The following is a 16,774-nucleotide window of genomic DNA, read 5'->3' as shown; positions in this document are numbered from 1 at the left end:
TTTTGTTTTACAAAAAATATATCTTAGCAAACGTTGTGCTTTGTTGGCGAACAGTTTTGATAATAATTGTGACTCACAATGTTCGCATCTTATGCCGAATATTCGGTATTCAGCCGAGAGAGTGGCATAATATTCGGTATTCGGCCAAAACCACTATTCGGGGCATCTCTACATTATATGTAATGTTTACCGTTGGCTTTCTCAGAGTATCGAACCCTAAAAACAAACGCTGGTGTAAATAAAAAAATAATTTATGTTGGGAAATTTTCAAATACCTTCCTCGTACTTTTATAGCGTCTTTATTAGTTTATTTCAAAGCTGTTGATTGTTTTATTATTTTCCAGGAATCCTGTCTCTCGCCGGAATATTAGGGCACAATTATTCTGTCATCACTAGCCATAACTTTTTTTATAAGTGATATGTTGCGAATTTTGATGGCACCATTTTTAGAGTTCCGTACTTAACAAGGAATCCTTCTATTTGTGCCATGTGCATCCGTTTGCATGTCTGTGTGTCTGTCAGTCTTTGGCAGAAATAGCTGTAAGTGTATGGGGCCAAATACATTCCACGACTGTTCTCTTTCCGCACAGACTCTAGTAGGTATGTCAACCGACAAAGCGGTAAAATAAAAATATTGATGATTTTTTCAAGTAGAGTCTGTGCGGAAGGAGAAGAGTCGTGGAATGTATGGGGCCCAATACATTCCACGACGATATACGCGTCGACTTGAGAACCTCCTCCGTTTTTTCGTCGGTTAAAAAAAATAGATATTATTCGCTAAAACCCTATAATGTGGGTTGTGTACATAGAGTCCAAAAAAAAAATATTAAAGTAAGGCTTAACGAATAAAATCTTACATGACATTTTTTCGTACTCGGTTCAGTCGTCGTGGATTTTCGCCCAAAATGAATTCCAGACACTTAAACGAATAACGCATAGACAGATAGTCCCCATTCGGCTGACCTGTCAAAAGTGAAGCCGAAACTCGATCGATGTGTGCGTGCGAGGCTCGTGTTTTACGCTCAGCAACACACACATATATACAAAAACGTGTTGCCAGTATATAGATATTTCTCTCAAAGTGGGGTATTTTAACCACATCCTTAACACTTGGTTATTAATAATTTGTATGTGTGTAGATTTGATTTTGTAGCAAAAGCTTTTTATGTTCCTTTTAAGGATTTTTTGCATTTCTGAACTTTGTGAAATAAGTTCTCAAAAAAAAACGGATACATTTGGACTATTTTTATTTAAAATGTGCATAAAATAATAAAAATAATACATACATTGAAATTAAATAATGAAATACTTAAAAATATATATTTTTTATGCAATTACACAAGGAACTTCAATTAAGCGTATTTATGTTAGAATGTAAACGTCATGTCTCATTTTGAGGAAAAAAAAATCACTACACTGGCAACATTTATAAGAAATGGCGGCTGAAGAAACTTAGGATTTTTGTATTTACGATTACGTAAAAATATCACATTAAACTCGATACTTACTCGTGAAATGTAATGTCAGTCTGTTTGTTTTTATAATATGATGCGTTGTGACACCCATTCACTGCACAAACAACCATCTTTCCTGTGGTTTTGATTTTTAAACGGGAGGTGTACACAAACTAATTTGACCTTGAAAACTGCCAGGGCGGTTCGAATACGGTGACATGAGTGCGACGTGACGTCGCACTTGAAATGGCTTCACATGGTATGTACGAACACTCCATCTGTGACTTATAAATCTATGTCCAGACACATTCTGATTCTGATTCTCACAGAAAAAATAGGTAATAATATGGTGTTGTTGATTTTTTTCCGTTGAAAAAAATCTTTTGCAGTAGAATTTGAGATACATAATTAAAAAAAATAATGCGTATTAATCAGGATAATATTTTTTTTAATTTTTGAATAATACTAATAAATAATACCTAATAATAATACCTAATACTAATAATAAGCGCTGGTGGCCTAGCGGTAAGAGCGTGCGACTTGCAATCCGGAGGTCGCGGGTTCGAACCCCGGCTCGTACCAATGAGTTTTTCGGAACTTATGTACGAAATATCATTTGATATTTACCAGTCGCTTTTCGGTGAAGGAAAACATCGTGAGGAAACCGGACTAATCCCAATACGGGCCTAGTTTACCCTCTGGGTTGGAAGGTCAGATGGCAGTCGCTTTCGTAAAACTAGTGCCCACGCCAATTACTGGGATTAGTTGCCAAGCGGACCCCAGGCTCCCATGAGCCGTGGCAAAATGCCGGGACAACGCGAGGAAGATGACTAATAAATAATACCTAACTAAGTATAATAATTTTGATTTTTTAAATGTTTTTATGGAATATCAAGATCCAATTGAAATGTTTACATTCGTTAAAAAAAAATTTAAACTGTTTATTTCAGTAAAAAGACATTGTATTACATACTAAACTTAACTACTAATCTTAACTTAAAAAGATTTTTGAGTTAAGGAGTCTTAAATTATTTACAAATTAATTTTTAATGGTTAGGTACATAATAGACAAGACCGTAATTAAGTGATTTCGGTGCACTTCCCTCTCGTTTTAACTAGGTATTTTTTAATAATATTTCTAGCTTGTTGTTGTTGCTTGCGTTGTTGACCCATATCGCCCATACTTAGTACTTAGTCTTCTCACTATAGTATTTGGGCGTTTTTTTTTGTTGTCACCTACACTTTTTTTTCAAATTTGGGATTTTTTTATGTTATTTCTACTCAGAATCACGAGCTCTTTCTATCCTAATAGGAGAAAAAAAGTGTCCCAAAATTTCCATACATTTTTCGATCTTTCCATTCCGCGACCGCTATTGGCAAGGTGCGAAGTCGGTGGAGGGGGAAGTGGCGCTGATCGTCACAAACACAGGTAATCTTATGGAATGTCCGCCATTAGTACTAGCGGCAGCCGCTTGAACTAATTTTACTCCATAAGATTTAACGTAGAAAGTCCGCCAAAATGACGGCAGCACCAGTCGTGCACCTAGCGAATACAAAGTCTATGAAAAATGATGACGTAATGGAAATAAAAACCTTAGGACACTTTTTTTTCTTAGGATAGAAATTAAGAGCTCGTGATTCTGAGTAGAAATAACATAAAAAATCCCTAATTTGAAAAAAAAAGTGTAGGGGACAACAAAAAAAAAACGCCCATTTGACAGTAACTTTTTGTTTGCTTTTTTCAGGGGAAAGAAAACGTCGGTACCTACACAAGCGTGCAAATAAGTATTCTCTTTCGCTGGTACGTTATTTCAATTTATGTAGTTTCTTTAGTGTCGTATGAACGTACGGAACCCTCCATTAAGCGTGCACACCACGCATTGCTTCATACAAACGATCGTGAGAACACCATTTTTCCACTTAAAAATAAAAATATCTTTGGTTGCGGTGATGGTGGTTATAATGTAACTGACGCATGGGTTTTACCGTTTACAAAAAATTACATAAAACAACAACATTAATTATAATAATAATATAGATTCACTGAATAAAATGCCACTCAGCGTAAGTCGTGACATAAGTAGGTATAGGTACCAAAAATGCTAAAATTGACAGAAAAGCAGGTACAGTGGTACAGCTTTAAACCAAACACATGTAAATATAAAACCCAAAAGTCGGTAGACCCTTTGAACGCTAACGGCTATTATATGGAAATACGAGAATATTTTCAAGCATTGCCATATATTTAAAAACAGGTGCGCGTTTGTAACTTTTCACACTACACAATAAATTTTGAGGGGCTTGAGGTCTGGGGTTTATTACTGATTTCGTCTTTTCGATTGATTTTCATTGTTGTTGTTCAATTTTAGCTATAAGTACATAGTAGTTTTTTTGAACTAAAGCATTAACCTTTTGGACGCCAATGACCGACATATTCGCACCGGAGGTTCAACGCCAAAAACCGATTAATCGGTCACAGACCACAGAGCAACATCGACCTACACACACTTCACTGATGTAGCGTCCGTGTGACAGCTTTTGTGTTTGACACAGCGTGGAAAAGGTTAACTAAAGTAAGTAGTTAAGTACTGCCCATAAGAAATATAATAGGATGCTCATTTTATTTCTTGCATAGAAAACGTTTGGAGTAGTACTTTAAACTTAAAAAAAAACAGACTCTATCTAAAGATGAACAACAAGCATATAATATTAAAATTAAATTGACTGGTCTGAAACTAAAACTGAAAATCTACACGTATTTTTCATCTTTGGTTTTCTTTCATTGTCAAATTCATATATGCACTTCAGTGTCCGTTCTATTTCATGTAAGTTTACTTAATGATAACTCCTCGTTCTTGTCCTCAATAGCTCATGATGTAGTTTATTTTCTGAGGTACTTACTTAGGTACATACAATAAATAAGAAGTGTGGAAAACATGCAGACAGACGTGTTTGACGTACGCGTAATGACACGAACGCGTATAATATAAAAATACCCATAATTAATTATTCGCAATTTTAGTGTTAGCTAAACTTAATAAAGAGGTAAACAGGATTAATTTATGTGGCTATACAAGAGTACCTACATTATTCAAGTATGTAGGTACAGTAACAAGTTTAAGGAATTAAAAGCACTTTTTTAAAATAAAATATAATAGGGATGATGACACATGTTGAATTTTATAACAAAATCTAGTAAAATAGATAGCAAATGAGCAATTTATTACAATAATGTGGATACTAAAATAAAATACGGAAATGTTACAAAAATACAGGACCCGAAAGTTTCAATATTTAAGTTTTTTTTTAATTTCCAAAAACGATAAAAGTAAGGGTACCATTCGATTCCTTACATTTTATCCAAAAAAATATTGTAAAGCAACTACAGTCTATTTTTTATTCGGTAGACTAAAATGACATTTCATAGTATGAAGTTATGAACATGAAATGTCATTTCATACTATTTAATGTCATTTTAGTTTACCGAATAAAAAAATAGACTTTATATACATACCTAAACGCAATATTTCACGGACAAAAACGCAATTTTCTTGTTATGTCCATACTACAAGATGGGATCTCAGTGACCTTGACGTCACGTTCACTTATACTTTTGTGAGGGGCGTTTCGCGAGTGAAGTGCGACTGTCGGACTTTGACTATAATTTCTGACCTTTGTGTTGTTTTAATGCAATGGGTCCCATATAGACATTTGATCCTAAAAACAATCCCGATCGATTGATACCATAAATGAAAATTAGTCATGTAGCCTATTGGTGAAATTGATGAAAAATTCCCATAAAGTCTTATTAAAATGTATGTTTAATAAGACATGAATGAGTTAAGTGTTAATTGTAGAGGATAAAGCGCGGTGCAGTAGCGGCGCAAACGCAGAATGCGGGAGTGGGCGCGGGCGGGGGGCGGATGGCGGTTGCATTTTCCCCGCCCGCCGCCCGGGCCGCGGTGGGCCGCGCGTTTTCCGCGACCACTGCCGCCTGCCGGCCCCCTCGCCGCGTCAGCCGGGAAATCGCGCGCTCGTCTCAGTCCCGCTCTGCCGTCGCGCCACGACGACGCCCGCTAGTCGCGAACCTCCGCTCGATCCGAACGCTCGCTGCACCGACTCCGCGCGCGGCGAAAATAGTGAGCTCGGTCATTCGCCGGGAGCGAAGAGGCCGATACGAGATTCTAGTGCGAGCAGTGCGGCGTGATGCTGCCCGCCGTGCTGGTGCTGGCGCTGGCGGCGCTGGCTCCGCCGGCCGCCGCGCGCCGACACGCGCCCGACTTGCGCGAGGACGAGCCCGCCCGCCGCACCACGAGACCAGCCGGTGAGTTACTCCTAGCCTAACCTCATGAAAACAAACAAACCCACCCATAACAAAACTTCTGATGCATCACTCTTTACATGTTAATCGTGTTCCTGTGACCTGGTAAGTCGATTCATTAGAACGCAATGAAGCATTAAGCATTGGAGGACATATCGCAATAGACATACTCGTAGCGATGTTCTTGCGCCGTAGAGCGTGGCTGCTGCCGACGTCGACTAGCTTAGCGAGTACGTCCTTATTTATCAATAATACACACGTATCTAACGTATCGTTATCAGTAGGTAAGCCGATACCGGTGCCGGAGGGATAATAAAAACAATACCACGTGAGAAGGTTTACGAAGCGGTATCGGCGCCCGAGGAAGTTCACGCAGATCTATTTTCAACAGTGATACAATAACTCAACTGTTATCGGCCAAAGACATCTGACGAATGTAATCGGGCAAACAATCATCTCGCATCTCGTGGGGTGCATGCAAAATCGAATGGAGACAGCATTATGGTGTCCAGGGTGTACCATTGGAAAATCTCCAATTGGCTTAACGCAGTATAATACCTGCTCAATATATAAATGAAAATATTTTGTTTATTAACTCATTGTTAAAGTTAACTGTAATGCATGTGCGTTCAATAAAATAGTAGCAAAAATTATATCATTCGCTTTAGATACAAAACATATGATATGACGTCCAATTGATAATTTTCGTATTGGAATCAAGATAGAATCAACTTAGAATCAAAAACGAAAAATCTTTATGACTAGAATTTAGCTCGTAACCGTGTAACATTTGGTATATTATATACATGTATTAAGTATATACATACGAACATTACTTCAAGCCTAATGCAAGCCTTAATGTACCTGCGAATATTGAGTTAGCGATGATTTGATTTTACTTATTCTCAATTCATAACTTGCATAATTTATCCGTTTCTAAATGTCTATTAGCTGAATAAAAATCCGACAGGAACAAGTCACATGCACTTATATAAGTACCTACCCCGCTATTTTCGTCGTTTTACGTTTTCATTTGGTAATTTAGGTCTCGATGGTATATTCGCTAAAGTGATATAATAGTTATTTTCGATACAAGTGCGAAAAGAGGAAATTCGAGACGAGTGGCGATAAATTAAAACACAACCGAAGGGAGTGTTTTAAATCGACACGAGTTGCGAATTACCTATTCGCACGTGTATCGAACAACGTTTTACATTACATATGGCACTTTAAAGTTTCGACATACGCACGAAAAGTGCTATTTTACGCACTAGTGCGGAAAAGTAGCCCCATATGTACTGTAATATATTTAAATATATATACCATACACGTTCTTTGATAAATAGTAGTCTTGGTAAAGTAACTAGGTTCTCTAAATATAATGACGTATTTAATTATGACGATGCCCACATGAATTATTATCGAATTGTACGTTTTTATTGCACGTTGTAACTTTTAATAGAGCCGGTATTTCATAACACTAGGTGGCTATCAGCGTCGTACGATTTTGCAATCTTATCTCTAGGTACCATACGTACAATTATGAATGATTGCTTTTAGTAGTAAACCAATTAGCGTGACATGACAACTATTTATTTCGAGTCGTACTTACACTGCTTATTCCGTAGGTAGAGGTGTGTTTCTGATACTGAGTAAGGCTATAGCCAAAGCTCCGAGTAGGCTTCGGTAAAAGTGACGGCACGATGAATTCTCATAGACTAAGGGGGACCACACGCTTGTTTATAGCCATCATAGTAATATAACATAAATAATTAAATAAATATATTATTTAAAGTATCTTGCAAACCCTACTTAGGTACGTTTAATATCTAAGACAATATGGGGCGTCGAATTTGACAGCTTCTCTTGATTGTCGAAACCGAAAGTAAACGTTTGGCAAATCAGTGCTACAATACATATGGCCTTCATATGGCGCATTATAATAGCGCGATCTATATGGCAATTGACATGGAGTCACATTTTTTCTTACACTCATTCGTCATCATTTTTATTGTCTTCATTTTTTCTTTTTTCTCTCTAATTAATATCTCCGGGAAACCGTGTGTATTGCCACTCCAGTCGGTCGACCGGCAATGTACCCGAGTGCTGTATTGCACATTTACGCTTAATTTATTAACTTTATTATAAGCTAACAGATTTCATATAAGGAGGAGGTTATCAATACGACCGATTTTTTGTATGTTTATATTAGTTAGCTCAGAACTCCGTCATTTGTAAACTGATTTAGAAAATATATTTTTTTGTATAAAAAAGAAAAAAAAATGAAAACCAACTTCAAAAATAATAATGCACTAGCAACTGATACCGGTGAATAATACCCCCAAAAAGCTAATGACAGCTTTCTTTCTTTCTTATTACTTACTTATCGAATTGCACCACGGTTGACATTCGTTTCGACAGTGTGTTGGCTCTTTTATTTAAGATTTGGCTTGGCACCGACTTCAAACATATCGTTTGCTATGTATAAGGTATAATATTTTATTGTATCCTTTTTGAAATCGGGTTTCTTTTCTTTAAGCTTTTTATACTTAAATACTTTACAATTTTGAGAAAAGTAGGTGCTATATCATTACAATCAGCGGACACCTTACCTGGCTAGAGGTACCTAATCCCTTATTTTTAGCAGAATGTATAAACGTTAATATTTACAGTCAAAGGCTGTGGTTATGAGTGTAGAATGTGGATCACATTCTCTAGGCAATAATACTAGGCATTTAAACACTAGACGACTTGTCGTCGCTGACTAAAGTAAACTGAGGAGGTATGTAAAGTGAGCTAACTAACGTACATAAATACATTATGAGTAGGTATTGTGACGTTGTGTAATATCAGGTTTATTTCTATTTTTATTCGAACATTTTAAACTAATAGCTTACATGTATGTATGTAATTATGACAAGTATTATAATAACATATTGGCTCAAAATAATACAATTTACCTATTTTTGGAAGTCCGAGCTATATTCTATTATATCTTAATTTGTCTATTTTATGGGCATGACCTGTAGCATAAACTATAAACAGTAGGTGCGTTTGTGTTAAGGTAAATAGCTGTACTACATTAAAGTGTGACATCAGTTTCATAAAAAATCACATTCATTTTGCAACCCAATTTTTATGCTAAATTAAATAAAGCAAGTTATTGAAACAAAACAATTTTTACTTAATTTATCATGACTGAAGTAAGCAAGCATTTTTTTTAAACTTCACTTTAACGCATGAATAAACCGATAGTACCAGTATGAATACCGGACATTGCAATTAAATTCAAGAAATCGTTAGCGAAATATAAATATTATTCTAAACAGACAAGTTATTCGCATTCATTATAAAGGTACTTGCTACCCGAAGACATCGTTTTTTACTTACAAACCCGTACTTCAGGTATCTGGATGTGTCAGATAGGTACTCTGAATTGCGATGTTTTATATTCCAGCCAACGAACTAGAATGATTACCTATAGAAGTCTGCCTAGAGCTCAAAACTGATCCCACAACCAAATGTACTGCGATGCGCGCAAGCGCATGTTGAAAACGTCAAACTATTGTAATGCCGCGCAAGTTTTGTATATAGAATTTTATTTTAGCCGATCAAAACTTTTATTGAGCAATCACAACTTTTTTCATTACGCTGCGGGCGGGGTATATTTACGGAGAAGGGATAACTTTCAGTGATATCTATATATATAAATGCAAGTGTCCTGACTGACTGACTGACTGACTGACTGACTGACTGACTGATTCATCAACGCAGAGCCGAAACTACAAAAGCTAGAAAGTTGAAATTTGCACACTAGGTTGAATTTATAAAGTGTACAAGAGATAAGAAGCGATTTTGAAAAATTCAACCCCTAAGGGGGTTAAAAAGGGGATGAAAGGTTGTATGGGGTGCAAGTTTTATTTTAAGCTAGGAATTTGAAACTTTGTAACAATGTACTATATTAAAAAACAAGAAAACTAATTTCTGCGTTTTTGAAAATTCATCCCCCAAGGTGGTGAAAAAGGGGTTGAAAGTTTGTATGGAGATCAAATATTTTTGTGAGTGTTGGACTTGAAACTTTGTACATGGGGATATTATTATAAGACGGGAAAAGTAATTTCAGCGTTTTTGAAAATTCATCCCCTAACAGGGTTAAAAAGGGGTTGAAAGTTTGATCCATTACAAATGCTTTGAAACTTCTTAGAAATACATAATAGCCGATGACAAAAAACAGGAATTGCGACGTTTTAGATAATTCAACCCCTAAGGGGGTAAAAAAGGGGATGAAACTTTGTCCTGGGGTGCAAATTTTATTTTAAGCTAGGACCTTGACACTTCGTAAAAAGGTATTAAATTAAAAAACAAGAAAACTGATTTCAGCGTTTTTAAGACTTCATCCCCCGAGGTGGTGAAAAAGGGGTTGAAAGTTTGTACGGAGATCAAATATTTTTGATAGTGCGGGACTTGAATCTTTGTATTTGGGGATATTATTTGAAGACAGGAAAAGTTATTTCAGCGTTTTGTAAAATTCATCCCCTAACAGGGTTAAATAGGGGTTGAAAATTTGAATCCATTACAAATTCTTTGAAACTTCTTAGAAAGGCATAATAGCCGATTACAAAAAAAGTAATTGCAACATTTTTGGAAATTCAACCCCTAAGGGGGTTAGAAAGGGGATGAAAGTTCGTCATGGGGTGCAAATTTTATTTTAATCTAGGAGTTTGAAACTTTGCAGAAAGGTATTAAATTAAAATACAAGAAAACTAATTTCAGCGTTTTTGAAAATTCATCCCCTATGGTGGTGAAAAAAGGGTTGAAAGTTTGTATGGATATCAAACATTTTTTTCGAGCGCGGGACTTGAATCTTTGTATTTGGGGATATTATTAGAAGACAGGAAAAGTGATTTCAGCGTATCGTAAAATTCATCCCCTAACAGGGTTAAAAACGGGTTGAAAGTTCGTATAGGGTTCAAATTTTATTTTAAGCTAGGAACTTAAAACTTTGCAAAAAGATATTAAATTAAAATATAAGAAAACTAATTTCAGCGTTTTTGAAAATTCATATCTCAAGGTGGTGAAAAAGGGGTTGAAAGTTTGTATGGATATCAAACATTTTTACGAGCGCGGGACTTGAATCTTTGGATTTGGGGATATTATTAGAAGACAGGAAAAGTAATTTCAGCGTTTTGTAAAATTCATCCCCTAACAGGGTTAAAAAGTTGAAAGTTTGTATGGATGATGGAGATCAAACATTTTTGTGAGTGCGGGGCTTGAATTTTTGTACAGAGGCATATTATTAAAATATAAGAAAACTAATTTCAGCATTTTCTAAAATTCATCCCCTAACAGGGTTAAAAAGGGGTTGAAAATTTGTATGGGGTTCAAATTTTATTTACGCTAGGAACTTGAAACTTCATAAAAAGGTATTATTTTAAACGGCAAAAAACTAAGTTCAGCGTTTTTGAAAATTCATATCTCAAGGTGGTGAAAAAGGGGTTGAAAGTTTGTATTGAGATAAATATTTTTGTGAGTGTGGGGCTTGAATTTTTGTACATAGGCATATTATTAGAATGCAAGAAAAGTTGTTTCAGCGTTTTTAAAAATTCATCCCTTAAAAGGGTTAAAAAGGGGTTGAAAGTTTGTATGGGGTTCAAATTTTATTTTAAGCTAGGAACTCGAGACTTCGTAAAAAGGTATTTCATCACAAGAGAAGAAAACTAATTTCAGAGTTTTTGATAATTCATCCCCATGGTGGTGAAAAAGGAGTTGAAGATTTGTATGGAGGTCAAACATTTATTTGAGTGCGGGACTTGAATCGTTGTATAAAGGCATATAAGTATTAAAATACAAAAAAAGTGATTTCAGCGTTTTTAAAAATTCATCCCCTAAAATGGTTAAAAAGGTGTTGAAAGTTTGTATAGGGTTCAAATTTTATTTAAAGCTAGGAACTTCAAACTTCGTAAATAGGTTGTTAAGTAGTAGGTTTTATTAAATAGAGGACATGAAAATCTTCTAAGGGGGTTGAGATGAGGGAGTATATCGAGAACAATTTTATTCAGTTAGGGGCTTGAAACTTCGTAGGTTGTGAAAGACAAGTCTCATGCGTTGTATAATATTAATAATTAACAAATGATTAACCGTCCTACTGCGATCTTTTGCTGTATAATGTTCTAAGCTAATGTAGAATATATAACCACCAATATACAAATCCACGCGTACGAAGTCGCGGGCAACAGCTAGTAGATAGATAAGTACGTGTCAGTCATTTTGACCGTTTTTCTAAGTCAAAAATATACTGAGAGCTTCGTCCCTATATCAGCCCTATATAATATATTCTGTCGCCGATTCCAGCTCTTGAGCTTTTGAATAGATTTGTATTTGGTCACACCGTAAATTCGACAAACTTGTATCACAAATGTATGTAGCTGAAAAAGGCTTAATTTATCTGGTGTTCATATTTCAAAAGTCATCTTTAAGCTAAAGTATCAATCTATTATCATATATCATGCATGTTGTGTTTGCCCAAATCGAATATTTAGTTAATTTAATTTTTATGTAGTTTTTCTTTGTATCTTTTCTTTTATATTTTATAGTTTCACAGTACCTTGGTTGTATACTGTAATGCTGTGTTACTTATTTGATCAATAAATAAATAATATATCAGCACTCTGTATTAGATGTAAATTTTCAGTAAAAATAATAATGAAAAAGACAAACCGGGGGCCTTGACTTGATACATATTACATAAACAACTTGTAGTATCATCAGGTATCATCGAGTTTGACGGAGAATTGGAACCCATGGACTTACATAGGTTTCTGAAAATTTAATAATGACTTGAGAATTTTCTCAGGGTAGCCTTAATTTTTCTAAGAACATCTACATGGCGACGACACGAGTAATCGGCTTCGGCTAGCGGGCAGTAAATTAAGTTAATTAAATAAATATGCCTAGTTTAAGTCTAAAAGACAACGTTAATTGACAATAATTGTGGAAACTTTTGTCGTTTTGTTTACTTGTAATGATCGTATAATTAAACTCATCGTTTTATATTGTTCTCTTGTAATTCTACTTTGTACAGGTATTCCACGTAGGTTTTCCTACTAAAAATGTACACCATTTTTATAAGAAAAACGGAATTACCCTGCCACACTTTAGATATAGGAACTTTAGCTTGATATCCGTATCCGAACAAGTGAAAACTTATTGGTTTACTTAGGAATTTCGTTTCGTAAGTAACGGATATAATAATTCTACTATTTTACACGTTGACAACCTAATTTTAAATTTCCCACAGTATTAAAATGAATGAAATATTTATTACAAATGTAAGCACATAAATAGAGGCTAGAAAAGGTAGCTTAAGCGGCAATGTCGGCGCGGCGGTGTCGGGTGTCGTATCGGCCCGAGCTGTGGATCTCGTCTCGTAGCCTTGGCAATAAGGAGGCCGCGCTGTGGCTCGAAAATCGCACCTTCATATTACACATTACGTTTTACACATAAAATTAAAGAGTTTGTTGCAATCTTATTACTTACATGTAACTCTAGAATTATTTCTGTCAATGTGGAATACCAGGGCTTTAAAGTATAATATAAAGAAAAATAGTGCTTATTTAATTCGGTGCAAAATTAGCTTAGACGGGCTATACCTCAAAGAGTGAAGTATGTATATTAGGAACTCTACCTCCCCTTTCTATTTGAACAAGAAATTTTTTTTAACCATACTAATGACAGGTGATAGTCATTCTAATAAAAATAATTCGATCTTTAATGTCGTTTTGTCTATAAAAATCAGTTTTTTCCCCATAGTTGGCCGCGATAACCGGTACATTACTTTTTCCTTAAATACGTGTTACGTAGACAATTCGATGGGCCGTGACTCACGCGCCCGTCAACTTTCATTCATTTTCCGCATCGGCTGAAACTCACTTAGGTATGTTTGCCAAAATATTTTTACAAGTGTGCCAAAAATTGTATTACCTACGAGGAGGTAAAGTCGTCTTCGCCGGGAAAGTCTAGACGGTCGAGACAGGACGTGACAAGGAAACATACATAATAATTACCGTGTACGTTGCGATGTCAAAGCGAAGACGTAGTTTGTTTGACGAATGTCAGCACGAACCAAGCATACTAATGCTGTATAATAGTAGTTAAAGTACTAACTTTAACTACTATTATACAGGTTAAAGAAAACAAAACTGAATGAACATAATTATGAAATATGTACTTAATGAATATTTAATTTATGCATAAAAAACTGAAGTACATCAAAAATTTTTACATCAGCACCGTGCGAGTTGTGTGAATGGTGGTTGTGCTGTAGTGTTCATGCATCTTATCTATGTATTTACGTTTATTATTAGAGTGTACCTACGTGGTGAACGCGTGACGTTTAGTGAGGTGGGTGTCGGCTGAAAGGGCGCCAGCACGGGCCTGGGCTTGCGTAATGGTTATACGTGTCGTGTACGAGTAGTACACACGGGAGCAACGCGGAACGCGGTGTCACGCGTTCAGAGTTTTACTGTCAAATTAACAGTGCTCTTGACAGATCGATCGATTAGATCACACTTCACATGACTGATAAAAGTGATAAAGATGATACGATATTCGATTGCCATTGGCGTTTGTAAAATCCCGTAGGTGTGTAATCTACAACGTAAACTGCAGACAGAACTTACTTGTTTTTATGCTCGGATTTCTAAGATCGTAAGAAATTATAAAAAAAACACTACCCCCTAGGTACAAAGCTAGTTTTTCGTTTAGCTATCTAGGTAGCGCATCAACAACTTCCCACTATCGATCCTATCTTTTAGATCTTTGTCGCTTATGGAAATGACAGGACCTCTTTAGATAAGTATCAGCAGAAGATGAAACAGTGGAATGCAATACTATAAAAGTAGGTATGAAGTAGTCTTGTAATCCTGATTTCTGGAATGCCCGCGCGCATTAAACGCAGAATATAGTGCGCTGTAGTTTGTTTGTATTTACTCTTGGTGGTAGGTACATCGCAGCGTGTTCGGAATCAGAATGAGCGTTGAGTATTGCGCGACATTGTAAGGTCCCGCAATATCATTTACCCGCCACGCACAACCATTACAAATCCGCATTATTCAATAATCATTTGTTTGCAGTATTATTACAGTTATTTTTGCTAAGTATTATTAAGTGCTTAAAAGCTATATTTTTGATTTATATTTTTTATATTTTAATTTTATTCCAAGTGGACGGAAATAGAAAAATTATATAGAAAAAGTATCAACAAGAAAGGTTGTTATTATTAGGAGACATTATTGAGTCTGACTTGAGACTTGTTTCTTAGTTTAGTGTATTTTTCTAGGGATGTGATTCTAACTTATTATGATGTTCTTTCAATCCCTCGTCCTCATCGCAGCCTTTGAATTCTCTTCTTTTGTCTAATTATATAGTCAGTTCCATAATCATTGTCCAACTTTTGAATCCCCTTAACCGTTAAATGTCTCTTAGTATTTATTTTGCGCACACCACTATATCTCGTGGAATGTAATGGTATACTTATGTTTATGCACTTCTTCCAATTACAAACTTTTAGAATATGTACTGGCCGTATAAGGATCATTAGGTAATCACTGATATTTTGTATCTTTGTTTTTTTTTCAATAAGTACTATTGTTATTGCGTTTTTTGTAATTCGACATTTAGAGACTTTATACATCTCTATGTTAGTTTGATTTGATATTTACGGCTTAGTTGTATTTTATAATTGTTGATGTGTTTTTTTTTGCTGTATGTAAATTCCATATTGACGTGTAAAAGTGCCCTTGTGGCCTATTTGCTGAATAAATGTTGATATTTGATATTTGATTTAATTGAAAGCATGGATATAGAAGACAGCAAGTACAAATTTGTCCAGTGTTTGCAAACATAATTTCGATTTATTTTGATTTTAAGTGTGTTGAGCAAGCACGTTTTAATGAAAGTACAATAGATGCTTTGGTAGGATAATAGGATTCTAATTTTCACAGAACAAAAGGTGTACTAGTTAACATAACGGAGGTTAATCTTTTTTTTCTGTACGCTGCAGTATTCTAGAAGAATTTCGCTGGGGGTCATATCTGTGATTGGGAGGACTTAAGGAAGCATCAGTTAATTTAAATATATTCAGTAGATCAAGTGTCGAATGAAGTGTAAATTCGCGATCGCGTTGCTTTCTGTCGGTATTGCTCTCCATCGCAGGACACTTAAGTATGTCCAATTCAGTCCTCGGTTCATTGCCCCGAGTAACAAACGCCCAGTGACGTCACGCCATGTGCAATGCATTGCACTCAAATTGCATTACAGTATTTACAGTACAGTCGCTGTGACGAATTGTTTATGCCAGAAAAACATCTTAGGCAAATAGATTACAATCAGTTTCGGAGCTCAGATTTGTAGTGCGTTTACATTAGGTACCTAGAATTCCAGCAAGTATGATAATGCAGGTTTATATTATTTATCCAATTGGAATCTGGTTACATAAAGTGAATCAAAAGTTTTATTATTGTAAATACTCTCGTATAAGTATCGATTTGTAGAGCTAATGATTCATTAACATAATTATACCTTTAATACTTGCCTACTACGACATTATGTTTAATAAACAGGTCGGCGGCGCAATTTTATTAGTTTACACAATGAAGTAAAGCCATATAAATTTAGGGTTATTGTTTATTTTGGTGCAGCGGTAATTTTATTTAACGAATAAACTGCAATTACAACTAAAGTGCTCACGCGGGCCCGTGTTAGCAAATATTAGCACACTTAATTAACTCCCAACGAACTCGCTTCCACGAAATTAATTGGGGTCAAAGAATTTAAGTGCATACATCTCAATTAAAAGCGACGCTATCAGAGACCGACGCCGGCGAGTTAAATATTTGAATGCATGTTTGTGTGGATTTCGTCCGTACCTAATTCCCGCTCCTTAGCACGGCGGTGATGTCGTTCATAATCGGTTCATATCCCCCGTCGGCCCGCGCCATCG

At 35.8% G+C, this 16,774-nt stretch overlaps 1 protein-coding gene across 1 annotated transcript in view; it reads left to right on the top strand.

Annotated features, from left to right (window-relative positions):
• Positions 1-5,481: 5,481 nt before the first annotated feature.
• Positions 5,482-16,774, top strand: part of LOC134652964 (dorsal-ventral patterning protein Sog) — a 105,242-nt gene continuing 93,949 nt past the window's right edge. The window contains exon 1 of the mRNA XM_063508213.1: positions 5,482-5,778. Coding sequence (XP_063364283.1) covers positions 5,661-5,778 — 118 coding nt within the window. The 5' untranslated portion in view covers positions 5,482-5,660. The remainder of the gene's footprint in view (positions 5,779-16,774) is intronic.

This window comes from Cydia amplana, chromosome 12 (genome assembly GCF_948474715.1).
Source record: "Cydia amplana chromosome 12, ilCydAmpl1.1, whole genome shotgun sequence".
Taxonomy (NCBI): Eukaryota; Metazoa; Arthropoda; class Insecta; order Lepidoptera; family Tortricidae; genus Cydia; species Cydia amplana.
The sequence above is the reverse complement of the archived record's forward strand: the minus strand, read 5'-3'. Positions and strand labels throughout refer to the sequence as shown.